At 45.4% G+C, this 27,209-nt stretch overlaps 1 protein-coding gene across 1 annotated transcript in view; it reads right to left on the bottom strand.

Annotated features, from left to right (window-relative positions):
• GALNTL6 (polypeptide N-acetylgalactosaminyltransferase-like 6) overlaps window positions 1-27,209 on the bottom strand; it is a 327,656-nt gene that overhangs the window by 14,250 nt on the left and 286,197 nt on the right. The window contains exons 7-10 of the mRNA XM_014948400.1: window positions 19,647-19,764; window positions 13,206-13,313; window positions 6,798-7,019; window positions 2,454-2,570 (exon numbers count right to left, since the gene is read on the bottom strand). Of these exons, the coding sequence (XP_014803886.1) occupies window positions 2,454-2,570; window positions 6,798-7,019; window positions 13,206-13,313; window positions 19,647-19,764 (565 nt within the window). The remainder of the gene's footprint in view (window positions 1-2,453; window positions 2,571-6,797; window positions 7,020-13,205; window positions 13,314-19,646; window positions 19,765-27,209) is intronic.

Raw genomic sequence — 27,209 nt, 5'->3', positions numbered from 1 at the left:
GAACAGCAGGCTGCTTGTCACCTGCAGCCCACGGTGATGCTACCAAGACACCCTCCTCCTCCTCTGCCTTCTCTCACACGGCAGAGACCATCAAACATGTCCCCATCCTCTGCATTTGCAACCCAGCAGCCCCTCAGCCCCCAGGCTTCAGCTTCTGATGTGGCCCAGCCCTGTCCTGCAGCGACTGGGGAAAGGACAGCCTGGCACAGGGCCTGGAGAATGACTCTCTGGGAGAGCCGTTGGCTTGTGGCCGTCTGGAGGACAAAGGCCCCTTTGATGCCACCAACAGTTTCCAGCCCAACAGCCCTGTTCCACGGCTCACTGCCTGGCTGGGGTCCATTGGATGGTTTTGCTCAGATGTGAGCAGACAACGTGTGCCCCACACAAGGATGAAAACACCACATCTCAGACTTGGACTCTACCTCCAAGGAGAGAAGGGCGAGCTGGGCAGGCTGCGTGGCTACCTGCTGGGCTGCGTTAGAGGTGATGGCTGTCCATCTACTCCCTGGCCACCCTCAGGGACTTGAGAAGAGAGAATCACAGAAGCATAAATTCATAGAATCGTTGGAAGAGAATTAAAAAGCAGAGGGGGAGGAAAGAATGGCATGGCTCAGATTCTTCCACCTCTGTCTTCTCACTGCTAACTTCTGGCTTCAAGGAGCTGATTGTCCAGCAGCAAAGGAAAATGATGGGCATCACTCTCTACAGGCGACAGGAGAGGAAACGGCCTCAGGTTGTGCCAGGGGAGGTTTAGGACAGATATTAGGAGAAATTTCTTCACTGAAAGGATTGTCAAGCCTTGGCAGAGGCTGCCCAGGGCAGTGGTGGAGTCCCCATCCCTGGAGGTGTTTAAAAGGCAGGCAGATGTGGTGCTGAGGGACATGGGTCAGTGGTGGGTTTGGCAGTGTCAGGTTAACGGTTGGACTTGATGATCTGAAAGGTCCCTTCCAAGGATAACAATTCTATGCTCCACACCAGTCTCTCTTTTCTGTGCTTTCCCTGCTAAATTGTTTTCTTCTCCCACCTTTTTGTCCAGTTTTCTTCCCCACTTCCACTCATCTCTGGCAGCCTCATCACTCCCTTCCCTTCTGGAGGAGTGTTTGGAGCTCTGCAGGTTTGCAGATTTTAAAGCCAGAGAGCACCACGATGATCTAGCCTGGACCATACGACTTCCTTCAATTAATTGCTTGAATTACTGGATGTTTTCCACAAACAAGACAGGGTGATATTAATCTAGTGTTGGCATCCTATCTTTGGTAGCCATGTGAAGAAGCCTTCCTTCTGCAACCTTCCTTGTCCCACGTTGGCACTTACCTAAACTGGGATCACCCTTCATCTCCTGGGTTTCATTCACTCCCACCTCTCCCCCTGCGCTTCTCAGTATCCTCGAAGTATGATTTCTTGGCCTCAGCACTTCAAACACCCCTCAGAGCTCCTCTCTCCTGAGCTTTTATGCTTTTACAAAGTGCGGTGTGCGACTGCCAGGTCAATTCTTCTCCTCAGTGTTGGGAAGCTTTTCTATCTGGGACCTTGCCCTGTGAAAGGCACGTTCACTAAAATTGGTAATAAATGGTGAGGTTGTACTTTTCATCCCAATTCTCTTTGCTCACGTTGGCCAGACCAAGAGCCCGTGGGTCATGATCCCATTCCTAAGGTACTCGCAGCCACAATGAGCACAGATCAGAGCTCTCTTCCTCCATACTCCTGAGACCTAATATTTTGCTACCTAACCAATCTAGATAAAAGCTTTTTTTGATTCTTTATGATCCCTTTTCTTTGTGAAACTTTCTTTCTTGCTTTTACCCATTTATCTCACCTAAACCTCATATTAATTTAAAATATTACTGCTTATTGAGATGAAAGCATAGAAGCAGACAAACACTAGAGCTTTACAAGCCCAGGTACTATATTTCAAATATTTTCAGGTAATCGAACCAAAATCAACATGTTTTTGTGACAGAGCAGGGGAGAATGGGGCACTGAAAAGCTCTTAGAATCACAGAATGGTTTGGGTTGGAAGGGACCTTAAAGCCCCCCCAGTGCCACCCCCTGCCCTGGGCAGGGACACCTCCCACCAGAGCAGGTTGCTCCAAGCCCCCTCCAGCCTGGCCTTGAACCCCTCCAGGGATGGGGCAGCCACAGCTTCTCTGGGCAACCTGGGCCAGGCTCTCACCACCCTCACACCAAACAAGTTCTTCCCCACAGCTCAGCTCCATCTCCCCTCTTTCAGTGTCAAACCCTTCCCCCATATCCTATGGCTCCCCTCTCTCTTTGGGCACTGCAAAATTAAGAAGAACATACAGCCCAGGTGGTGGCTGGCATTTCTGAGGTTATATTAAAGGGCACTTTACAAAAGCCATTAAGGTCAGCAATGATTCACAAATTAAATGTTTAGCAACTGGCCAAGAGAAGCACCAGCTGGACAGCAGTTTCTCTTTCCCCCGACAGAATACCTGCTCGTGGGACCAGGTGCGCTCCGAGCCGTCCTTCACGCAGACGTCCAGCCTCAGCTCGGTGCCCGTGGCCCCGTGTTTGCTGTCCACGCACAGGTTGGCTGCCACGTTTCGGATCTGCAAAACCAAACGCCAACACTTCACCTTCGAGCAGACTGAGGAACCGAGCCTGCAGCAGCGGGGTGAGGAGTCCAGCTCTCTCTGCTGGAAACTGGAGGGCTTGAGACTGACCACTATTGACATAAAACTGGTGGAACTTACTTTTTATGGGGCAGAGTAAATTCCACATCCTGGAATGAACTACTCTTTTCGTGAACAACTTTAGAAGCATCAAAGTTTGAAATATTCAACTTAAGAAAGGAAAGGTAGGTCTGTGTGAAATGTTTTCACTCAAAGAAACTAAGAGAAAAAAAGTGTGAGAAGGTCAAAGCTTGGTCTGATGCTTCTTCCCTCCCACCAGGGCAAGAGAGATCAACAGCATCCATGGGAAATGATTTCTGTACGAGTTTCTCACGTGCTTTGGAGCAGTATTTCTTAAAAACTCAGGCACACTCTGTTCCAGACCTCGTTCATATGTTGGCACAATAAAACCATTGTCGATAAGGTCACACACTAGTGCCCAAAGTGCATAAAATTAAGAAGTACTTAATAAATCCATACTGAAACTCTGCTTTTACCCACGGAGGTTCCTTGTGCTGCCCACACGCCTTTGGCAAACGCTCTGCAGTGCAACTGACTCCTGAAAGGAAAAATCTCACTTTTGAGACTGAAGTAACTGAGTAATAATTAATCTGTGGCTATCAGTCAGACCAATTATGTACCACTGCTGCCATGGATAGCTTTTTTTTTTTTGGAAGACTGGGTTGAAAAGGAGTGGGCTGCCCACTGCCACCCAAAAGAGGAAAAACGCCAAATTTATGTTGCAAATAAATGCACATTTCTCCTTGAGTGCCTCTCCTTGGGCTATTTAAAAATCCTTTATACACCTCCACAATGAGGGGGATTTCTTAAAAAACCTTCTCTTTCAGCGAGATACACAGAAATTGAGTAACGAAATTGCACATACAGGCATGGAGATGCACACAGATTCTGTACATGTAATATGCAGCAGGCAGCTGTAGGTGCGTATTTTCACATTCTGGCTGTTTTTGACTGTTTTGATCCTTATTTTAAAGGAAGAAAAGCTGGATGCTGAGCAGATATACAGTCGAGTTGAGATTTGTAATTTTCCATGGGAAGTATTCCAGAAGTGCCATGCCAGGGCAGACCCATGTGAAGGTGCCAGACGCCCTGTGGGGCTCACAGGAGAGCTGTGCTGCTCTCCCCGTTCCTGGGGACTGGAATTGGGGCCATTCACTGTGTTCTAAGAAAGATTTAGACAGATAGGAAGCAGCAGGAACTGGGGAAAATGTATAAAACATCACCTTCAGGGAAGGTTTTGGGGGCTGCAGATTGGGCAAATGAGAGGAGCATCAGTTTGAGCCATTTTATCCAACAACCTTTGAGCAACAACTGGCACTTGAACTATTCTTCTAAAACTTGGATGAGCCCATCCCTAGGGATTTTTTCTTATTTTGACACAATAAGAATGGCTATAGATGAGGTAAAAGCCCAGCATTTCATACACACAGCCAGATGCAGAACCCCAGGACTGAGCCCCACAGTGCGAGAGTCATGTTAACTGGAGAAAAGGATGAAAGATAATTAGTTCTCAACAACCCTGCCTTCAATTCCTCATCACCCAGCAGGAGAAACAGGGAAGAATAATAAGTGTATGTGTGACATCCGCACAGCATACTCATGCTGATCACAGCTTGTCCATTCATGAGTCCTGCCTAAGACAACACTCAGTGTCCAAACCTCACCTCACACAGCTATTGTTTTAACTTCCTTCAGCAGGATTTCAGGCACACGTTACAAATAAATCAGCCTGTCCCAGGCAGAGAACGGGACGGGTATCGCTGCCTCTCAACCGGCAGCACACTTCCAGGGTATTCGGGAGGATGAGAACAAAAGCTGATGGAAAACTTTCCCTTTTTGCACAGCAGGAGAGGGAAGAGCGGAGTTCTCTCCCCCAGAGACAGAACCAACATCCCCGCTGCCCTCAGCCTGCCCGGGTACTCTCATTTACGGGGCATTTCAGAGCTCCCAGGGCAGACGAGAAGGGGAGGGAAGGCACACACTGCCATCCTCAAAGGACAGAGGCACAAAGAGGCAGAGAGATGTGAAGGCCATGACAAGCACAGCGAAGAAGACTTTTTAGTTTTACAGATTTCCTCCTTTCCCATCGCGGGCAGGTTGTGTCAGGGAATGTATGAGCTGGATTTTAAGTAAATGTTGCTTGCAAAAAACCAGAGGAGCTGTGCCGAGGCTGTTTATGAGATGTCTGCTTTCACACCACCCCCCTTCCTGACCCGGATCTCAAAATACTGGAGCCAAACATTGCCTGAGTCCCCTCATTGTTTATTCTCTCTCCGGCTGGCAGAGGCGAGCGGAGGAGAAGTCCCTCCAAGGGGGAGCAGAGAGGGCTCCAAACGACAGCCAGGCTGGGCACGGGCTGTTGGTGTGTGCAGTCACCACGGTTTTCCAGAGCAGCTTGGTCCCCACAAAGCAGTAACACACAGCCTGCTTTCCTCTCCCCGCTACTAATTGTGACGGCCACCGACCTTCCAGTTTGCTCAAGTTCCTTGCAAGCGCCAACAAATTAATTAGAACTTCACAGGAATGTGACAGGCTCAGGAACAGAGTGGCAGGGCTGAAACTCCTCTTCTCCTTGTTTCAGACCAAGTACGTTTTAGAGAAAAAAGAAAGCCTTTGGTGTTCACTTCCTTCCGAAGAACTAGTAAGTGCTTTTAACGTGCAGATTTGATATCACTGCTGTGCTCTTTGATTTACTTTTAAAAAGTCTTGCTTTTATGCAAAGAGCGCATTAATATTGTGGCGAAAAGAATGAATGCCTGAACCACCACCTCTTGGACCCTCTGACTGAGTTAAGGATGGTTCAGCTTAACTCAAAAGTTACAGATCTCTTGATGACAGTCCTCCATGGACACATGTGGAAGACAGTGAAGGACGAGGGTAGCCACAGCCACAGCCCCCTGATGCAGCCCGACTTCTGCTGATAAACTCCTTACCTCCTGCTACACCTTAATCCCAGAAAGGGGGGGAAGCAGCACCAAAGACAGAAGAAACCTGAACCACAAAGGAACTGATTATTGCCAAGGAGCAGTGAACATTGAAGTTCCTTTGAACACCTGTAAGTGGGAGCTTACAAAGAAGAATTAAGGACAGTCACTACCACAGAAAGTTATTTCTAGAATTTTGCAATGAGGTAATTTGCTTTAAAAAAAAAAATAATTCTAGAGAATAGCAGAGAAACCTGTGTTTAGAAGTCCCCTGCATAGTCCAGCCTGGACGACCGGGAACATGCAGAGGTGTGAGGGGTCTTACCAAACGTCCTGGCCAAAGTTTCAGCTTCATCCATTGGTTTCAAATCCGAAAGGTAATTGTCTGAGAGCCCCAAGAACATCTCCAGCAAATATCAGTACAGATATTACTGTGTTTTTTAAATTAAGTCAAACAACACGCTGAAAGAGTGAATCGTCTTAATGAATCAAGACGAAAAAGCCCTCTGCCTGCCCCATGCCATGGGACGTCATGCTCAGGGTATGAAGCTGGGGAAGAAGAAGGAAGTTCCCAAGTCCCTGTTCTGTGATGGAGCCTGCTTTCCTGGGGATGCTGAGCCCCCTCCTGCCATGGGGAGCAAGGAATGGATTCCTTGATTTGCTTTGCTTTTGCTCAACCTATTAGACTTTACCTCAACTTTATCTCAACCCATGAGTTTTCCCTCACTTTTACTCTTCTGGTTCTCCACCCCATCCCACCAGGGAAGATCTGCACAAGTGGCTGCATGGTCCTATCTGCTGGCTGGGGTCAAACCATGACCCCCTCCTACGTGCAACTGCCCTCACAGGAGGTGTGTCAGTGGAGATGCAACCAAAAAAAAGGGGTTGACTTCAGATCTCCTTTTCATTACAGTCATTCTCAGCAACTAAAACCATCCCGTGACACAGGAGCGTTACACGCTCTTTTCCACGTTCTTGTCCTCATTGTGCATGTGTCTTATGGCCTGTACACACACAATTGTTGCCATAAAGGATGGCAATAGTCCTAAGACATGACAGTTTCTCATTTTATGGCCAGTCCAGAGATTGTTCCAATCCCTGTGAACTCCCTTAATAGCACCACTTATCACAGGAGCTAAATTTACTTTCATAACTTAAATTTCCTGTAATGTAGGATGTTAGGCTCATTTACATTGGAACTAATATGTGTACTGCTCACCTCCCCCCAGGCAGCAGGCGGAGGCTCCACGGGAGGGTAATATTTGGGGACGTCCCACGCCACTGCAGCCATGAACCACTTGAAATCTTTACATTTCAGGTGCTTGCGCAGTTCCTTCTGTGCTGAGATGTCCCCCGTGGAGAGGTGTCTGTACTCCGGCCGCCGCTGGTAGATGTACTCAGCAAACTCATCCATCCACGTCTCCGCCACGCGCTTCAGGTTCTGGGCAGTGGAAAAAACCAGCTGTTAATGGACCAAAAAGGGGTATTTCTAATGGGGAGAATTAAGCAGAAACGTTTCAATAGGCCACACAGCTTTTCAGCTTAAGTGGTCTAATTTCTCGGTCTTAAAACACGGAAAAATACCAGGACATGTACACTATCTGCATTACAGCACTGAACAAACACTTCAGAGTACTAGGATCCTGCTTTCCTGCTGACTCTGTAAGATACAGGCTTCTGTCTGTGGAACAGCTTATTTTCCTTCCCATTCTTTATGCATCCCCACGTGGGTTTTTGATTAACGATGGGTGTTGAACAGAAATTTTCTTTCACGTTGGTACCTATGCTTTTACCTGTCAGTTCAGAACCTACTAACGTGCACGAGCGGGTCACATTATTCCTTCTGACGTGTCTCACTCTGCATTTGACTTTTCAGTTGCCATCACGCTGCTCAGTCACCTAACAATTCCCACCTACGTGTAAGGTCGGCTCTGAAATGTGTATTACCTGTTGTGTCGCACAAGAATTTACTGAAATGATAATGAATTAAATTAGCTGACTCAAATTATAAAACTAAATACTTTTAAGGGAAAATCCTGGGTTGATGAGACTGAAGAGAGATATTTTATTGTCCTTTAGTGTCATGGAGTCTAATTGGGCTGGGGGCAAATTTTTCTGTATTTTTGTTTTATTTTAAAACTCCTGCAACTTAATCCACACAAATTTATACGCAGATGCCATGGTGGAGCACAGACTTAGCCTGTTCTGCATTTCCACAGCTGCCCAACAACCTCTTATCACGCCACCAAAGCAGCTTCTCCCTGGATGACACTGAGACACCGCGGTGTTCTTATCGCTTTGCTTGTAAAAACAAGATCATCAAGTTTTGCAATATTCTTTTTATAGAACTCTAACTGCGAAATGCTGAGCTCTGCTCTGTAATAAGCTGGAGGACAATACACAGCTGATTATCGTCAACATAAGGTAATGTTGCTCCTCAGAACGCTCTCCACATCCAAGTCAGCCTGATGCCTGCTCTGATTTGCTTTCAAGATTCGTTTGAAAAATCCTTTCCTGAATTTTATTAATCCACACGAACTAAATGTCTCTGAACTAATAAGGCTTATCCGAATACAAAGACAGCAAGATGCAGAACAAACGAAAGACTTTTAGCTGACACTGCAAGAGAAGCTTCTCTGTGCTTTCTCTCTGAGAAGCAAATACATTTAAACCTGCAGGGATAAAGCAAGTAAAATTAAAGCATTATAAAAAATGGCAATGCTCATATCCCTATTCAAAAATGGCTCATGCCCCACATAAGGATGGCTTTTGTTGTAATTTCATGAAAACCTAAATTGCTTTGCAAGAAATTTGAATTCAAGAATACCGGAATTAGGTAGGACAAAGAAAACCAGGACAAATTCAAGAACAACATCTGAACGAGAATCCCACCTCTGCAGAAACCCTGTAACACAGAAATCTCCTGACAAGTGAAAATACCACGAGATGAGACTTTGTAGATGAGGCCAAAATGCGATTAAGCACATTAAGCTAAGAAGCCAAATTAATGAAAATAGGTGTGACCTTCCTCCCCAGCACCTCCTCCCCAGCAGTGCTGTGCACCTCACCTGCTGCACTGCAAATGCAGTTTACGACTGTTCTAGAAAAGATCAAACAATTTCTTGCAATCACTTTATCTGATAGTGTTATTTTCATATTTAAAACCACACTGTAAAAAGAACCATACAGTAAAAGTACAGTAAAAAAAAGAAAAACTCAAATTAACTCCATCAGCGACTTACCCCATCAATAGGAAGTAGGCTCTGCTGGAGTTTCCTCTTCTGTTATTTGGCTGCGCTAAAAGAACCATGTTCTGCTTTAGGTGATTACAACCAAATAAAACAAGAGTCTACTAGAAATCTTGCTATTGTACCTGTTTAATAGCTCAAAATTCTCATTCACCAGTCAAAAACTCTGGTTTTGGGTTTTGCATGTGTGTGTGTGTGTAAACTTACCAAAACATTGCATTGAGAAAAACAATAAATTCCATTCTTCCCACCATTCCTCAAGTATCAGGTAGGACACTTTTCCTGGTTTGAGGCCCAAATCCCAACAGCGCTTTAAACAAATATATTTAAAACTTTATTCCCCAGTTCTTCCAAGCCCCTTCTCTCCATCACATGCTGAAAATCTTCCCAAACTTGGCAGACCCTGTAACGAACCTATATGTTATCCTTAGCGTGACCCTTCTAACTCAATCCATTCTACTATTCTATGATCCTTGTTCTACAGCTGTAGAAAAAGCATGAAAAGTTGCCCTACATGAAGAACCTCCTAGGAGCACAACTCTTCCCTGCAAATCATCTCAGTGAGCTGCCCGTCTTTCACCCAACTTCTCCCAGCAGGAAGGTTGAGGAGCACCACCACAACAGCCTGAGGTGCCACCAGGTTAAACCTCGCAGTGGGAATGGGTACCAATAGCTACCAGATCTGACACCGTCCAACTGCACAATAGCTGCTAATGGGTTTGATTTTGTTAGGACATGACCGAGTGCATGTACTGCTGCAGAACTTACAGGTGACAGCATTTAAGGGCCTACCAGATGAGGTGGCGTTTCATAAACTCTTTATAAAGCACCATGTAAGCACTCCAGCCTCCCTGTCAAACTAGTCCAGAAAGAATTTAGAACAAACAAGAGTTAGATTTGAATCGGCTTGATTTCTGCCTCTGTTCCTCTTTGCACAATCTTCTAAAGAAAACTCTAAAAGCCAGTTTCTCAAATAGCATCAATCAGCCTCATCAACAAGAAGAAACAGTTTTGGGATATCCTTGTGGCAGATCCCACTTGTTTGGATTCTTTTACTTCAATTCAAACACCTTGTACAGAAAGGAAAAATGAAAACGTGTTTCTACAGCTGCAAACCGCCGTAGCTCAGCTGGGCTGTCAAATTCATTGCAAGGCTACGGGTGCCCAGATTGGCTGTGCTGGTCTTTTAATAGAAAAAAAGGAAAAATAAAATTTGAACAGGAGCAATTAAATGAAGATCAACTCCATATTAATCCGTTACATTAACTGACACATGATGCAAGTCACAGAGACTGCAGATGGACATCTGAGGAGCTTCTCAGGAGCGATCCATGATGGACAAATGATAACATGTTCTCTCTCTTCTCATTTTCAGCCAAATATTTCTGTATGAGAATAAATGAGGCCCAACGACATTTCAGTGGCTGCATATTCCTGTAGGTAGGGTTGTGACAGCTGCCACCCAGAAGCTGTGAGATGCACACAAAAGCAGTGGCAGCCACAGTCAGACTGACTCGTCAGCTGTCGTCAGCTGTCCAGGAATCCATTCCTGATATTATTAATTTTTGTGTCACTGTTAAAATTTTACTGGTAAATCCTTTACTGTTGGGCTTACATTCGGACAAGTTTTCCTTGAGTTTGGACGAATTCAGGCATTTAAGAGTGTGACTTTGTTTCGAATTTCAACTCAGCAACAGCCTACAAGAGGGTAAGTCACAATGTCACTGGCACCCAGACTGCAATAAAGGAGTTTAAATCAACCTGGCTGCAGAAAGACAGAGATAAATGAGGACTTCTTATTTTCACCTGGAAAAAAAAGAAATTTTCCATGGACCGTTTTGTCCCTTTTACTGTCTTCAGCAAGTGGGGGAGATGCATCTCTCTGATGAAGCGACTGTCCCTTCTCTTTAAGTGTGTGAAACTGTCATCTTCAAGAGAGGTGACATTGCTCAGACAAGCCCAGTGAGGAGAAAGTAGGCGCCGGCCCTGGGAAGGGAGAAGTGGAACAGGGCAGGGACAGGACAGAGGACAGACTCGTGAATAGTCCCTCCAGGCGAGGTTTGGCTGGGTCGGTCCCGAACACGAGCGCGGTGGTCCCACTCTTCACCCCGTGGCTGGTGGGACAGCAGGGACAGGAGGGTCCCCTGGATGTGAGCTCCATCCCGTGCCCACACAGCTTCATCCTCCCGCCCCATCTCTTCCAGTCAACACCCTACATCCAGCCGATAAACCAACAGAAAAATGTAATTACTGTTTTCACTTTCTCCAGATGTGCTAAAGTTCTATGTTTCTAGAGATGCTTGGTGATCCTCTGGCACTACAGCAGCACAGTGGCTTTATTATTAGTTTCATTTCACCTGCATAACCTGTTTTTTCAGCGTTCGTGCCTGTCTCACAGTTTGCACGAAAACCAGCCCTGACCCCAACCCACAGGCTTTACTTTTGTCAATATTAAAGCACTATGGGAACACGGATCCCTAACAAGCTCCTCTGTCCTACGTTTAATCCGAACATTTTCCAGGAAGCCGGATGTCACCAGCTGGTGTGGTCTTATTTGTCACGACAAATAGTCATTTCTCCCATCAACCAGGATATCAAAAAATCACTTTCAATTACACCAATCAAATCTGAGTCACCCCAGCACGGCTGAGCCCTGACCATATTTTGGTCGGGAAATACAAGAGAGGACACGACTGCTTATTTGCTAAAAATAACACAACACTCTCTGCAACAACTGACATATTACTCTCTTCTCCTTCCTAGGAAAATTCCAGTGGGGTTATTTTCACTCCAACTACATCACCTTCCAAGTTTAAATGTTTTTTTTATTGTGCGTTCTGTAGAACACAGTGTTGTTGCCACTTCAAACTGGGTGCCCTGTATAATTCTGGAAGCAGCTGTATGTCATTCAGCTGGGAATAACATAATATACAGTTTGGTTTACGTAAAACGCATTTAAAAAGCACATTGGGATCCATCCAGCCAAGCCAACTACACTTTATGTTCCTCTGGAATACGGGTAGCGTAATGTCACTGTAAATCATCATGGAGGAGGAGAACCAAGAACGGCTGGAGGAGCCCATCCAAGAATTAGGGGCAGCACGGGACCACGCTCCAAAGCAGGCACAGGGAGAAGAACCCAACAAAGTTCCTTCCATCAGTGTCAGAACCCAACCATTTCTCCTTTCTGGGTATTTCTACAGTGAAAGCAGAAGAAAACATTTCCTGGAGCCAGGAATGACAGCGCTGTGATGCTCAGGTCTCACCAGCCAAGCTGCCCACAGTCAGCCTGTGCACGGGCAGAGATTTCATTTTTATAACTGGGAAAATTTTTTGGGGTAATTCTTCCCCCAGTGATTTACTGAAATCACAAATTAGCCAGTGCACTTCTTGTCACCCCCGCTAACACCACCACCCATCCCGTTACTCCACCATGAGTCTCACTGTCTGCGCAGATGCTCTTTTAAGGCAAAAAGAGCATTTTTCCCCACCTGGCCAGCCGCCGGGCAGGCAGCAGGGGCTCTTTCCTCTGCTCCGGTTCCTACAGCAAGCTGAAACCAAGGAGATCTCCCCCTTAAAGCGAGAAATTCATTCTTGTATTCATACCACATTTTCATTATTAAGAAAAAATATGATTCATAAAATATTACCCCATGGCAATATGCAGACTTTAATATTAATGCCATTTTATTAAAAAAAAAAAAAAGAAAAGAAAAATCTCCTCTAAACCAGACAAGATTAAACTCAAGCATGAATAAATACCAGTATCTGCCTGGAAGCTACATCTGTGCCCTTTGTCTCCCATCTTTTGACATCTCCAGAAAGCTACAGAACATTTTCTCTTGAGCAAAAAGCCCCTCCTGGATATGGATGTGCTCAGAAGTCTTTGAGAAATGTCTAGAGGTCTTGCGATTTCTCACTCTCGTGGCTCCCAGCTGGCTGTGTTCCACCACTGGGTTTTACACACTAATTAGACGGCCGCTCAAATCACTGTTACTCTCTTCTTTTGCTGCAGAAAACGGCCCTTTTTGTGAGTTTCTGCCTGTTCTGCTGACTGATAAGAAAACGTGCGTTCAAATTGGTCCTGTTTGTAAGAACGAGGACTGAGAGTACCGAGAACCAGAAGGCTCGGGTCACTCTGGGCCCTTTCAAATCACTGACACGCACCCCGGTGCCGGGATGCCCACCCTGGTGCTTTTAAGCTCCCATTTTATTCTTGGCAACCTCATCTCTGGGAGGCAGCGTAACCGCACGTCTCAGTGCGGGAAGATAAAGAAACATTCATTTTCCATTTTAATGGCTTACTGGGAACCAGTTCAGGGGGAATGAAGAGACTGATGACGAGGGACAGTGACCACCATCGGGCCCCAGTTACTCACCCGTGCCAGGCTGGTTCCAGAAGGGACTTTATAGGGGACGTACTTCCTGTAGATGTGCCCAACCCGCGAGCAGGGAACGTCAAACATGCCGCCTCCACACATCCACACCTGGACAGGGGACAGAACGCAAACCAAAGAATGATTTCTGGAGACAAATGGGGCAAAAAAAGGCATTTTATGTAATGGGTTCTGTGCAGACCTGGGCCACGGTCCCAGCAGTGGCTGCCTTCTCCATGCTGATAGCTGGGGTGAGGCAACGGGCGGAATCTCACCATGTAAAAGCAGAGCACGTCCAAAATAAAATCATAAAACACATTTAGAATATCTACCAAGGGTCCTCCTGCAACACTGTGTTTGCTGTTTAAAACATACAGGACCAGAATTTGAAAAGGTGGCTATGTGAGTAAAGGAAACCATCCATCAGAAGTAATTCTGATGTCCTTCCCAGGACTGTTCTCACCTGTTTAATCCCACGCTACCTAATTCACTGAAAAACATGTTCATAAACAAAAATCTTAAAAATGTGTTAAAATAAGTTGGGTAGTGCCATAGTTAAAAAAATTGTTATTCACCTTTCTACTAATACTTTGTTTGGATGTTACACCACTTGCACCTTTTTTAGCAGGAACCTCCTCTCTGTGGCCATCTTCGAACAGCCCAGTGCCCCAGTGAAAGCACAGACCTAAAGTTACTATTTGCTCCTGTTATTTAAATGAAGGTGTTATTTTAAAGGATAGGCAAGATATTACAGTGATTAATCAAGGTTTCTTGGCTTTGAAGAGCGGGCAACAGAGCAGTCTGACTCAGAGGAAGGTCAGCCACAGAACAAATGTAAAAGACTAGAAAGCAGATATATATATATATATATATATATTCCAGTATTACTGTAACTCAGAAAACAAGAGCTGAATTAGATTTATATTGCATTTCCTCTGAAGCCCTAGGACAGCAGGAAAAAAAAAAACCCAAACAAAAACAAGAGAAGAAAAGGAGAAAAGGAATTAGGAAAAAAAACCCCTGTCAGATATGCCGAGGCAATAACAAGCAGGAGGAAATAACACTTTGTGTTAGGCTTATATTTGATAGATATAAACCTTGAAAACGCCGTGCAGCACCCGGGGTGCACTGTGCCGGGTAATGGAAATGAATCCTGGGCTGCCCCGGAGGACGCTCAGCAGCTGCTCCTCTTTATCTTTTAGCTCCAGAATGATTCTAAAGGCTTTTTTTTTTTTTAATATTTTCCTGGGAAGATCAATTCTGGCAACTCTGTCTTTAAAATGTGCATTTTTACGTCACTGGGCCTAAATGCAAGAAATTGGAGAATCCCTTCTGCCTTAACCACTGCAGACCTGCAGCGCAGGGTGGCAGGGAGGTGTGTGCCGTGGCACACGGGTGACAAGGTTTCACACCACCCAGGCTGCTCCATGTACCCGAGGAGTGAGCAACGAAACTCTCGGTGTCACCAATGTCTCCTTCCTACAGCACTTTTTTTTTTTTTAATATTTTCCTGGGAAGATCAATTCTGGCAACTCTGTCTTTAAAATGTGCATTTTTACGTCACTGGGCCTAAATGCAAGAAATTGGAGAATCCCTTCTGCCTTAACCACTGCAGACCCGCAGCGTCGGGTGGCAGGGAGGTGGGTGCCGTGGCACACGGGTGAGAAGGTTTCACACCACCAAGGCTGCTCCACATACATGAGGAACGAGCAACGAAACTCTCGGTGTCACCAATGCCTCCTTCCTACAGGAGCAACCAACCTCCTTCCTACAGGAGCAACCAACCTCCTTCCTACAGGAGCAACCAGCCCCAGGAGCAACCAGCCCGCCCCGCAGCTGACGCACAACCCAACCTCCTTCCTACAGGAGCAACCAACCTGCCCCGGGGCCGACGCACAAAGCGTCGGGTGGCAGGGAGGTGGGTGCCGTGGCACACGGGTGAGAAGGTTTCACACCACCAAGGCTGCTCCACATACATGAGGAACGAGCAACGAAACTCTCGGTGTCACCAATGCCTCCTTCCTACAGGAGCAACCAACCTCCTTCCTACAGGAGCAACCAACCTCCTTCCTACAGGAGCAACCAGCCCCAGGAGCAACCAGCCCGCCCCGCAGCTGACGCACAACAGACACCGGCCAAACCCAAACCAACACCATCCCGGCTTGGAAAGAGCAAAAGAAGAGCAGTTTATGCGCCAACTAGATGCTACACCACAATTTATCCCTACAGAGCTCCTTCCAACACAGGGTTGCAAAGGACTTCCTAGGGATGGTTGGAAGCCAGCGCGGGCTGTAGAAGAGCTGAGGTTGTGGTTCTGAGGCTTCACTCCCCACTGGAGCTTATAGAATCAGAGAATCCCCTGGGTTGGAAGGGACCTTTCACAAGCTCAAGAGTTTTCAGCTCTTGGGTGAATCACGCTCTTTTCACATCACTCCTTTGTCTTTAAAATTGAGTTCTGCTTGCTCCTGCCTTTTTTTTTTTAAATACCCTGCCTTATCCACCTAGTTTAGGAGCGATCCAGCCTAGGACTATCTGGAACATGTCAATACTGTGTACAGGAGAACGAGACGCCCATCCATATGCTGCTCCCTCACCACAATCACTGCGGGAAGAGGCTCGCGACTGTTGGGCAGCGGAGGATGTGGAACATCAACACACAGCAAATCATGGAAAAGACTGATTTGGGGCTGATTGAGAAATATGCTGAGAGTCAGCAACGAGAGAGACACAAAAAGGGATGGGAAAAGCAAACACAGAGGGAATGGGTGGGAGAGGAACACAAAGGATGCCAGGGAAAGCTGTCAGCATAGTGCCCTGAGCAGTGTGTGAGGAGCACAGACTACAGACAGGAGAAATGTGCTGCCACAGGGAGGGCTGAAAAAGTTGTAGGAAAAAAGAATATGAAAACTTTAGGGGATTTTTCAGTCACTCTCCCTGAAATATAAGCCCGAAGAACGGATTTAGCTGTTGTAGAAAAGAAGAAAGAAGAAAACTTCCCTGGGAACTTTCCCATGCAGTGGGAACGTTCAGCTGAATGCAAGAAAAAAACTGGAAAACAGGGTCACTGACTGCAGATGGGCAGTCGATGGGCTCCCAACAGCAAACCCATTGCCCTGGGGTGCAGGGGGGACGCCCCTGAGGGGTACTGCAACCAAACCCTGTAAGCTGGGAGCTGATGGCTGTGGATATCTCAAAGTACTCACCCGCCCCTCTGAAATGCTGTGAAAAGCAGAAATATTGCATGTTCCTCAGCTCTTCTCACAGCTTTCACTGCACTGAGAGGTGTGCTGCTCCCCCACGCCCTGCCTCCTGCCGCCAGACCAGCCGCGGAGGGAACGGGTAACGACGATGGTAACCATGATAAAGAAAGGGATTAATGAACTCAGAAACCAGGGATGAAGAGCACCTGGAAGATGCATGGGATGAGGACAACCCAGCTCTGGGTAGAGGGGACTGGAGAGAGCAGCAGCAGGTTTGTTAAGGTGTGATTTATGATGCCCAAGGAAGGTCCAGGGCAAAGGATCTCCAGTGAACACAGCAAACGAGTCTCTCTCACCGCTCTGTATTGTGGAGATTACTACATAAACCGTGCCTTTCTAACACATTTAAATGTAGGATTTCTTCAGCAGTGGCTTCCCTGGTTCCTGAGAGGAGAGGCTACTCATCAGCGCTTCGCCAGCCTTCCCCAGCCCAGCACACGCCGAACAGCAGCGTCAGCGAGATACCAGATATCATCTTAATTAAAAAATTGATCCCGGGGTTATGCTGCCAAAAAATTTAAAATGCTGCGCGTTATTTCTTATGTAAAAATTAATCTAAGCAACTATTTAATGAAGGGATCACGTTTGGAGGGGGGGGCTGCGGCTGCCCCACCACCCACTGAACGTGGGAACCGCGGTTAATCCTCCACAGCAACAGTTCTGAGTAAGAAAAGAGCAAGAAGAGAAATATGTTGGTTTTTTTGTAGCCAAGGAAATAAAGGTCAAGCAAATTTTTAAGCAGCGGGGTTTTGCTATTTTTTTTTTTCTTTTTAAACCCGTCTCCCTGTGTTCCTGACAGCTCAGCACCTGGAACAGTCACTGCCTGAAGCCGGAGGAAGTCTCCTTTCCTGCCATGGCACGGCTCCAAATGTCACAGACACATGATAAAGCACACTGCATTTTGGAGAAACGTACTGATTTGCACTGCAGAAAACATAGATTCACTGCGGACTCATTCTCTGTAGCACCTTTCTTTTTTTCCATCGAACACCCTTCCCCCCAAACATCTATTTTTGCTCACGCTGCCCAGCTTCTCCCACTGTACAACAACAAAATGCCAGTTCCCCTACCAAAAAGGCTTTTGCTCAGGGCTGTGCTCTGTGCTGAACTCTGTGTCTGTCACCCCTGGTCACATCTAGCAAAACATCCCGAGAGAAACACCAAAATCAACACTTTTCCCCCAAACTCCCCTGCTGGAGCATCTTCCTAAACCTGTCTAGCTAACTTGTCCACTTACATAAGTTTTAAGATGACTGAATCCATAGCTATAGTAGAAACTGCGGAAGCAGAAACCTTTCCCAAGCAAATATTGGTGATTTTGACACAATAAAAACCAGTCCTTTCTGTTTCTCCCTCCTGCCTCTATGATTTTTCTCCCATTCTTTACCATTCCAGCAGTCTTCCTTTTAAAACTTACACCTGTTAAACTCTTCAAAGAGAAAGTTGTTCCTGTTTGGCAATCAATTTCAAAGAGTATTTTTTTCTTCTTTTAAGACTAATAAGCAAGGACAGGGACCCTTGCTTATTAGTAGGACATACATTAGTAGTATGTACTGCTGAGATGAGCCAGGAGATAGGACTCAAAGAAGACCCAGTGTGACATAGCTGCCCCCAAAAAAATCCATCACTAGAGGAAAACACCCTGGGACAATCTAGGGTCTCAATTTCCAGTGCTGTTACCATGGTTTCTGTACAGAGACTGGAGAGCATTACAAGCATATTCTTTGTGACAACAAATGAAGAGAATATTTGAAATAGGATAATAAAACCTTGGGGTGACCCGTCAGAGACCGCTGTGACAGCTACTAGTGATTACTGACGTTTGCCTCTGGAACAACCCAAATGGACAGCATGCTCTAAATACAGCCCAGCTATTGGGTTTTTAGTGATTACTGACGTTTGCCTCTGGAACAACCCAAATGGACAGCATGCAAATCGATATACTCTAAATACAGCCCAGCTATTGGGTTTCATTTTGCTGGGGTATAAGAACGAGGAGGAGAAACGTGAGAGTTAACAGAACCCATTCTGTTGTCCCCGATAACCCCCGTAAGGACGTCCCGCGTCGGGCCACGCCGCGTGTTTTGTTCGACACAACGGCTTCAGCTCCGCTCTTCTAATCGCTGCTGAAACCCAGACCCAGCGAGATGTACGATATTAGTCATGGCTGACATCCTGAATTTAGTTACTGAGCTTTGCACTGTCGGGGTTTGGAAGTAGGTTGGAAAGGTCCTGGAGCTAAATGCGAACTCTCATTTCAGTTCCAAGCTCTATCCAAATACGCCTGACTCAACTCATCTATGTCATGAAGCTCTATCAAGTCATTGAAAATCTTTGCCATGAGGTCTTTGGGTATCCTGGAACACAATAAACCTAATTGTCAGGATCACACACGTTAGTCCTCCTCAAACTAATGCAAACTAATGCATGTGGAAAGTAACAAGATTTTCAATTTGACATTAAAAGCCAAGTAGCTGCTTTGAATACACATTGACATAGAGGATATGAGGACAAACCATGGCTGGTTGTACATAACCTGGGCACTTGGAAACTCCCTATATTTCATCATCGCAATTATTCAAATGTAATTAAAAAATCATCTGATTTTGAAAATGTAGCCAGTAGATAACAGCTCAGAGCAGCCGAGCTGATCTAGTCATTCACTGCTACTGAAAGAGCTCCTTCCTCCTATGGCTTTTTCTTTCCATTTCCATCCATTTCCCTGAGCTGACTCCAGACAACTACCAAAAATGATTAAACTCGCTGATCGAACAGAAAATGATGCATTTTTCTCTTTTTTCTGGATTAGTGCTCTCATGGACTATTGAGCTGAGCTTAACACCTGAGCATGAAGTAAATGCAGCGTCTGAGAGAAGGTAAGGGGAGAAGACAGAGGAAAGGAAGAAGGTAGAACCTCATTCTCTGATGGTGGGAAGCTACTGGGCTTTCAGAGGGAACTGCATCCAGTGGGACTTTTGCATGCTTTCTGCAGCATATGTTTATGGCATAGTTCTCTGTGAAATGAGTGGAAATTCCTAAAGAAAAAAAGTACTATTGTACTGAATTAATTTTAGTTAAAAGACAAAAGCCAGAATGAATGACAGCATCATGACCACAAAGCACATGAGCAATGAAAATCCAGAGGTGTATACGAAGTATCCTATAAGGTGACTTGATGACTTACCTTAAAGGAGATTTCATACTGCTCTCCTCCCCATATTTCCAATCCTGGATCATATCCTCCCAGCTCCCAAAACCATTCCCGGTTAACGGCAAAGAGACCTCCAGCCATGACGGGGGACCTGAAGGAAGAGTGAAAAGAAGTGTGAAAGGCAGGAACCATCACGCCGTGCTTGAAAACCAGAGATCAGCCACGTACAGGCACGAGCAGGACTGAAGATGTCCAGCCCGTGTGTCTGGTCTGGTGTCCGCGACTGCAAAGTTACAGAAGGAAGAGACAAGGGGTACTGTAAACTATCAACATTTACTTTTATTCACCCCAAAATGGACTCTAGATGAGAAATAGGCAATGCGATAGGAAAGACACAGGGCATGGGAGACAGTCATGCTTAAACTTTTTTTTTTTGTTGTTAAATAATTCAGTTTATTACTAAATAAACCCATAGAACAGTAAAAGAAAGGGACTCCAGAAACCTGCCCAAGAATTGTATGTAATCCCGGTACTCCACGTGAAGGAATTCCCATTTAGGAGTTAGAAAACTTTCCAGTTCTGTCAGTGTGGTAGGTGCAGGCGAGAGGAAGGCAGGAGGGACGGCTACAGGGCAGCCGGCGGGAGCCACACGGCTGCTTTCCCACTGCAGCATTTTAAACTCCTCAACTTCGTCTCACAGCGGTGATTTAACTCAAATTTAACTCACAGCGGTGATTTAACTCTACGGCAAATCATTTGCTGTTCTTCCCATGTTTCCATCTATTCCACAAATAAACACCTGGAATTTACTTGAATTAACTCAGCCCCTTCTGCAGATAATGTAGAAAACAAATGGGATATTTAAAGTTAGAGAATATTAATGAAAAGTGCATTTAAAATGTGTAAGCAGGAATTTTTGTACTGGAAACTAGGAGTTGCAGGTTTTTTCCCCCCAATTACCAAGAAGCTCGTGTTTCTAACGCAGTGAACACAGGGAGAGCTCTCAGGATTCAAATGCTGCTCGCTGACTCCTTGAATATGGATATTTCACCTTTCACTTCTGTAAGATAGTTTTTAAAATACATATATTAGATTATATCTTCTATTAAACTACCCGTTTTCACTACGAGGGAGCTCTGTTTTTAGCAGACTAATTCTATTTTCCTTGTGAGATCATATTTTTAAAAGCCCATAGAAGGTGCAATATTCTAACTGGCAAGGCCACGCACTGTAACATACGCTGAATGCTAATACGTTTTAACTTTTATTGACATCTCATACCTCAAATATTGACTGTTCCTTCCACATATGAATAAATTCAATGGAGATTTTATTAGGAAGCTTCCCCCGGGGGTTCTGACTGCTACAATGCATTTCCAATTCCTACTGAAGTAAATCTAATTACAACATGCCCTTTGTGGCTCCGGGTTCTAAATAATCAAAACCCAATGTCCCTTCATGAGGACGGACGTGCACGGGGAGTGCTGATAGCTAAATCTTCACTGGCAGGAGAAATGAAGTCCCAGCAGTCACCGGGGGAAGGCAGGATTTCCCTAATTCTCTGAGGTGCAATAACTTTCAGGAGCATTTCTCTTGACGCAGGTAGTGGGCTGTGAAAAAGAGCATCCCTGCGAGAGAATTGGATTGAAGACGAAAGAATTGAAGACTTCAGATTGCAAAATAAAAGGCAGATAGCTTACAAATGACACTTTATACCTAATCTGCAGATTTTTCCCATGGTAATGCTGGGTAAAGAACCCCCTTGTTATTTAGATGCCAGCTTGTGAAAGTTCAGAACATTTATTACAACCCGTGGTAGCACCAAACAGCGACTGTAGCAGCAGCAAACTCAACTTGTGCTTCTTGGGAGTAATTAAAAAAAAAAAAAAAAAAAAAAAAAAAATATTTTAAGAAAAAAAAGCTGACAATTGCTCTTAAACCCCAAAGCTTGCAAGAGCTGAACTGGAAGGGGCACAGGACATAGCGTTGCACCATTAGCTAATCTGACAGTCTGGACCGTATGTGCTCATGGTATGGACTGCTGTAGAAGACTAAATACAAAGTAATATCCTTTTTGGGGGAAAATAAAAAAAAAAAAAAAAAAAGAAAAAAGATATTTTACGTAATGTTGCTCCATTCTATTCCATTCCACCCCATGTTCTGACACTTGCTCTGCAGGAAGAGCCATGGTGAGGACAGAGAGGGTGGGTCACAGGTTCTCACGGGGGCTGTGTGACGCTGGCCTCGTGGCACAGGACACGTGTCCCACCCCTGCCACGGGCTGCCGTGGGACAGACCTTCAGTCCTCTCCAACAGCCCGAGCCCAGAGTCCAGCCCCACAGCCAGAGCTGATATCAAAAGCCCTTTTGTAGCCAGCGGGATCACCCACGCAGATAAGGACTGTGCTGGCCATAAAGGAGGAGAATTAATCTCCTGTTCAACGGCTTCCGCGTTGAAATGTCAAGTACAACATGGTGTTTGTACAAGGCATTTGTCACGAAACGGCCAACTCAGACACTCAAACAATCCGGCTCCAGCTACTGCAGCACAGGATTATGTGAGTCATTAGGGTGCAAAGCTGTGAAACAGTCAAAAAATTAAAAAGGACAAAGACTCCCAAAACATCAGAAAAGGTGAAGCGACAAAGAGTTGCTAAACTTAAAGCCAGTTACACAAACCTCCCAGGCGAGCAGCATCGCACAGACTCGCTGGCTGCACCCTGGAGAACAGTACTGCAAGCTAAAGCTCATCCAAAAACGGCCCAACAGGTCATGGATTCCTGAGCTGAGATGGAAAAAGAGTGATTTACTAGGAGCGCAAAAAGACCCCACCCACCCCAAGAAAATAATTTTTTGCAAAAAAAGAGCCTGAGGAAACGGGTGGCAAACGCTTTGTGTGAAAAGATTAAGGAAGCACACTAACAGAAGTGCAACAGTAGCTTAACTGCAGCCAGGAAAGAATTGTGTAACCTCACATAATTGACATGCAGAGGAAGAAAAGAGACCATTTACGACTTTTTGAGGCAAGAGAAAGAACGACAGGGGCTGAAAAGGAGGGTGAAGTTGCCGGCACTGGAAACCAAGGGGGCACACGGCAAACAAAGGAAGTGTGTGGCAGGGCTCGTGGTTCCTACACGGTGAGAGGGATGCACACACACTGACCTGAGGGATTCACGAAGGTGCAAAAAGGCAAGAGGAACTTTGAAGGGGTGCAGAAAGACACCTAGGAAATGAGAATGGAAAGCACCCGAGCTAGATGAAGTGTACGGTGGGTACACTGGTGTTGAGACTGGAAGGTGCCCAATGTATGAGCCATAGGATGAGGGGGAACAGCTTTACACCAAAAGAGGGGAGATGGAGACCAAATATTAGGAAGAACTTGTTTGGTGTGAGGGTGGTGAGAGCCTGGCCCAGGTTGGCCAGAGAAGCTGTGGCTGCCCCATCCCTGGAGGGGTTCAAGGCCAGGCTGGATGGGGCTTGGAGCAACCTGGGCTGGTGGGAGGTGTCCCTGCCCAGGGCAGGGGTGGCACTGGGGGAAGCTTTAAGGTCCCTTCCCACCCAAACCATTCTATGACTCTACGGTTCTATGATCCTTATGAGTCCCTTCCAGCTGGAAATATTCTATGAGTCATCAAAAAAAAAGAAAAAAGGCAACAGGCTTAGTTTTTACTTAACCCGTCAATTAAAATCATGTTCAAATAGATCACTGTGCTGAATCATGCAGCAGCCAAGTTGCATTACTTAAAATTAACTCACAAGTACCTATATAATTACAATTCATTTTTAAATTAGACGTTGGGTATTTTTGAATTATTGAGATAAAACCCCATTCTTCTCAAACGGACAGCCAGAAAATCAGCTGCAGAGAGTCAGCTACAAAGAACCCTCCAAAAGCCCTTGAGGTTCAGTTTATAAAAATTTGCACTGTAATTTCATCATGTGACTTCTTTGTATATTTTACATATGTTTCTTAGCACATTTCTAAACTTCATTGAAAAACTAATCTTGTAAAAGAGTGATGAGCCCTTCTGTGGGTAATGACGCTGAGGCCCATTTAGCCCTCCCTCCCATATTTAGAAAATTAACGAAGCTGTGGAAGAAGTGAATCAGTCGGGTAGAGACGGAAGAAGATGTTGTCAATTTATGGTACATTTTCATGTTGATGGGCATCGTTTGTATTCAGGGTTGTCCCTTAAAAACATAATCTTTGAAAATTATATGTAAAAATAAAGATTGATGGGAGGCAAAATGTTACCAACTATCACTAAAATAGCAACTTACTTCAGCCCTCCTGGCTTTTGATAAGCTTCGGTTTGAAACATGTCTAGAACAATAGAATAAGGGTTGTTTTTTTAAAAGTATTTACTCTTTCTCAACTTGTCTAGATTCTTAACTATACCAGATTCTGCATTTAAAGTTAATTCAAGGTCAGAATCCAAACAGATAAGTTGTGTTTTGCACAGCCTAAGAATTTCGGAAGTGGAGGAAGTCACTTTGTTTCTGGTTCTTGTAAAAATCCAATTATTTTGATTGCAAAGGCACAATGAATGTCCTACTATCATCTTTTCCCCCTGGGTTATTATGAAACATGAGGCTGGAACTTTAAGGCAATGCCAACACTCTAACTGGAGTGCACATCTTACTTTTAAACAGGAAAAATCTGTTCAAGCTAAGAAGGAAGTCTGCGTCTATGGAAAGCAGCACTCAGGTAAGTGGACATCTCATTTGAGACTGAGCTTCTTTTTTCAAATGAGGAACAAGGCCAGCAGCAATTCTTTATGCTCTCTATCCTGGCTGTGCAGTAACTCCATCACCACCCCCAGGCAACAGGGAATAACGACAGTTCCTTAAATCCCATCACTGCCTTCCAGGCTGCTCTCTGGGGAGACGTGGGGCTGAACAGGGTTACCATCCACTCACAACGGGGTGCAGAGGTGCAAACCAGAGCATCTATCCACCTCCTCCAGCCCTTACTTTTGCTTTAACGATTTACTTTAGCCCAGCGTAGCATCATAAGCAAAGCCTAAACTCAAGGAGAAATGATTAAATTTCACTAAAGATGCTGAATGACTCCTCTTAAAACACAGCCACTGGCCCCAACACAGGCTCTGCTTTCCAGAACAGCCCTTTGATTCAGCCCTTGTCCTCCCAGGAGAGATTCCCAGATAAATGATGATAACAGATCCAAGCGGTGAGCAGTCCCCGATTAAAAGTTACTGGGGACTCTGAGTTATTTGAATTACTATAACTCTACCTGGCAGAAGCCCGAGACAATTACCTGCTGGGGGGGAGGGAGACCAGAGCCTGTGTCACCGTGTCACTGCTACAAAAAACAGGCCATCTCTCATCCCTTTGCCAGAGGTCAAAGATTTCAACAACATTAAGTTTTAAGAAGGCAAAAAACCCCAATGCCTGCAGAGGCGAATGTGCAGCCAAAGGTATTCTGGGATCCTGGAAAGGTGCTCCTCGGTGCCTCGGTGCTACCTATTAAGGCTCTAGAACTTGCTGTGTTACCCTATTACGGAGGGTAACGGGGCGGCAGGCACTTAGCTACAACCAAATTAGATTTCTCCTTGTCTGCACCAGAGGCACAGCAGCATTTTCTTGTAAAAACCGTGAAATGGCGAAAGCAGTTTTTCAAAAATGGAACCGATGGGAAAACACAGGAAAGCACTTCAGGATGAAGGAGCTGAAAAGCGATGAGGTCGAGCACTTCATTGTCCCACCACAGCATCTGCTCTTAATTTGATGCTCTTGCGAAGACGGGGAGGCTGGGCTGTGGAAACCCAGGGAAACGAACCCTCCTGTTTTATCATCAGAGTACATCCCATTAAAAAAAATTCTCCATTTGATAATAATAATAAAAAAAAGAAACTCTGGTCTAGGGATAGCTCTCCACATTTGCATAAGCTCATTCCCTCGGTACTAGAAGTGCACAGAAATGTGCCTCAGCAATAACGAGGCAGAGAGCAAATATCCACATCGTGATCTACAGGAGATGAATATTTTTGAGCTTTTTAACAGCAAGGCAGCCAGGAATTGCAGAAAACACCCAATAGCTTATTTTATTTCCTCAAAAAAGAGTGATATCTAGTGGTTTGCTTTCAGAATTTGGACGTGAACTGATTGTTTTCAAACATGAGTACAGACAGTTTTCATTAACTGTTAGCAAAGAGTTCTGATGGCAAGAGGTGCTGACTGCCCCAGGAATGCCTGCTTCTGTTAGAACCTCTCTCAGCTATGTGAGCATTTCACGTGCAGCTGAGAGGAAAATGACCTGTTCCTGAAATTCCCCATTTTTCCTTTAATCTAAATATAAGTCTGTACCTAGGTGAGTGTAATAGTACACTTACGAGGCTATTCCCTGATGAGTGGTCACATCCAGGGGTGACACACTAGAAATCTGTGGGGCTGAACACATGATTCTGCTTCCAACCGACGTGTCCTGCAGCTGGCTCTGCAGATGGTCTGAGTGCCTGAAGAATCACCGCCAGCGAAATCACGACGTTGTATGTGAACTCTGGGCCTGACCCTGAAGGCAAATCAGGATGATGAATTTGCCATAGAGCTCTGCTAATTCCTACAGGCTGTATGCAAACTATTCTCAACAACCCAGGCTGGTCGTGGAGCTGGAAAGGAGAACCCTACGGGGTGTAACTGCCCACAGACTGAAGCGTTCCTCCACCAGCGAGACGGTCAACCTCCCTCACCCTCGGAGCCGCACACCACGGCCTTCATATCGCCAGAGGGTTCATATAGCCAGGTGTGGTTCTGAGAACAGCACGCCAAAGGGACTAATGATAATTATAATCACAACAATAAAACAAGAAGACAAAAAAGAGGAAGACAAAGAAGACGATGATGAAGAAGAAGAAGATGAAGAAGATGGAAGAAGACGAAGAAGGTGAAGAAGATGAAGAAGATGATGAAGAAGATGAAGAAGACGACAAAGTTATCAAAAAAGAGTAACATATAAGCACTGCAACTGCATTAACTCAAATCCCAAGACTCCTGTTGATACCTGCTTCCAGGAAATCCTATTCCTTCACATTTATCTAGACTAATGGGATACGGATAAAATAAATGATATGGTTATTTGAGGACACATCTGAAGAGCTGGAGAAGTCTGGGGCAATCAGTCATCCCTGACATGCTTCCAAAAATTTGCTAGTGAAAGGCATTTCAGAATGAAGTTAGAAAGCACACAAAAGGCAGAGCAAATCCTGAACTGGCAGGAAGGTATCTCTGGGCAGTAAGAAGGACTCTTGCAACTGACCTTTAAAGGCTTTATTGTCAAGAGCTTACCAAAAAAGAGAGAAGACAGACAGAGAAAGCAAATGCTTAACAAATAATCAGAATAATCTCGGTTAGCAATGGCAGCTACCAGCCCCAGTGAAGCTGCTGTTTCATCCGATCTCCTCCATCCCGGCCGCATTCACCACCACGAACAAATGGGCTTTATATTGCCTCGATGGTTACTGACAGAGAGACTCATTAAGTAGCTGATATTCCTAGGATGGATTGGTAATGCTGTTATCATCTTACAGACTGCACAAAGGGCGCTCAGTGCTGCTGGTCCAGCAGGTTCCTGAGCTCC

This window comes from Calidris pugnax, unplaced genomic scaffold (genome assembly GCF_001431845.1).
Source record: "Calidris pugnax isolate Ruff unplaced genomic scaffold, ASM143184v1 scaffold172, whole genome shotgun sequence".
NCBI classification, from domain to species: Eukaryota; Metazoa; Chordata; class Aves; order Charadriiformes; family Scolopacidae; genus Calidris; species Calidris pugnax.
This window is presented reverse-complemented; position numbering and strand designations above follow the sequence as displayed.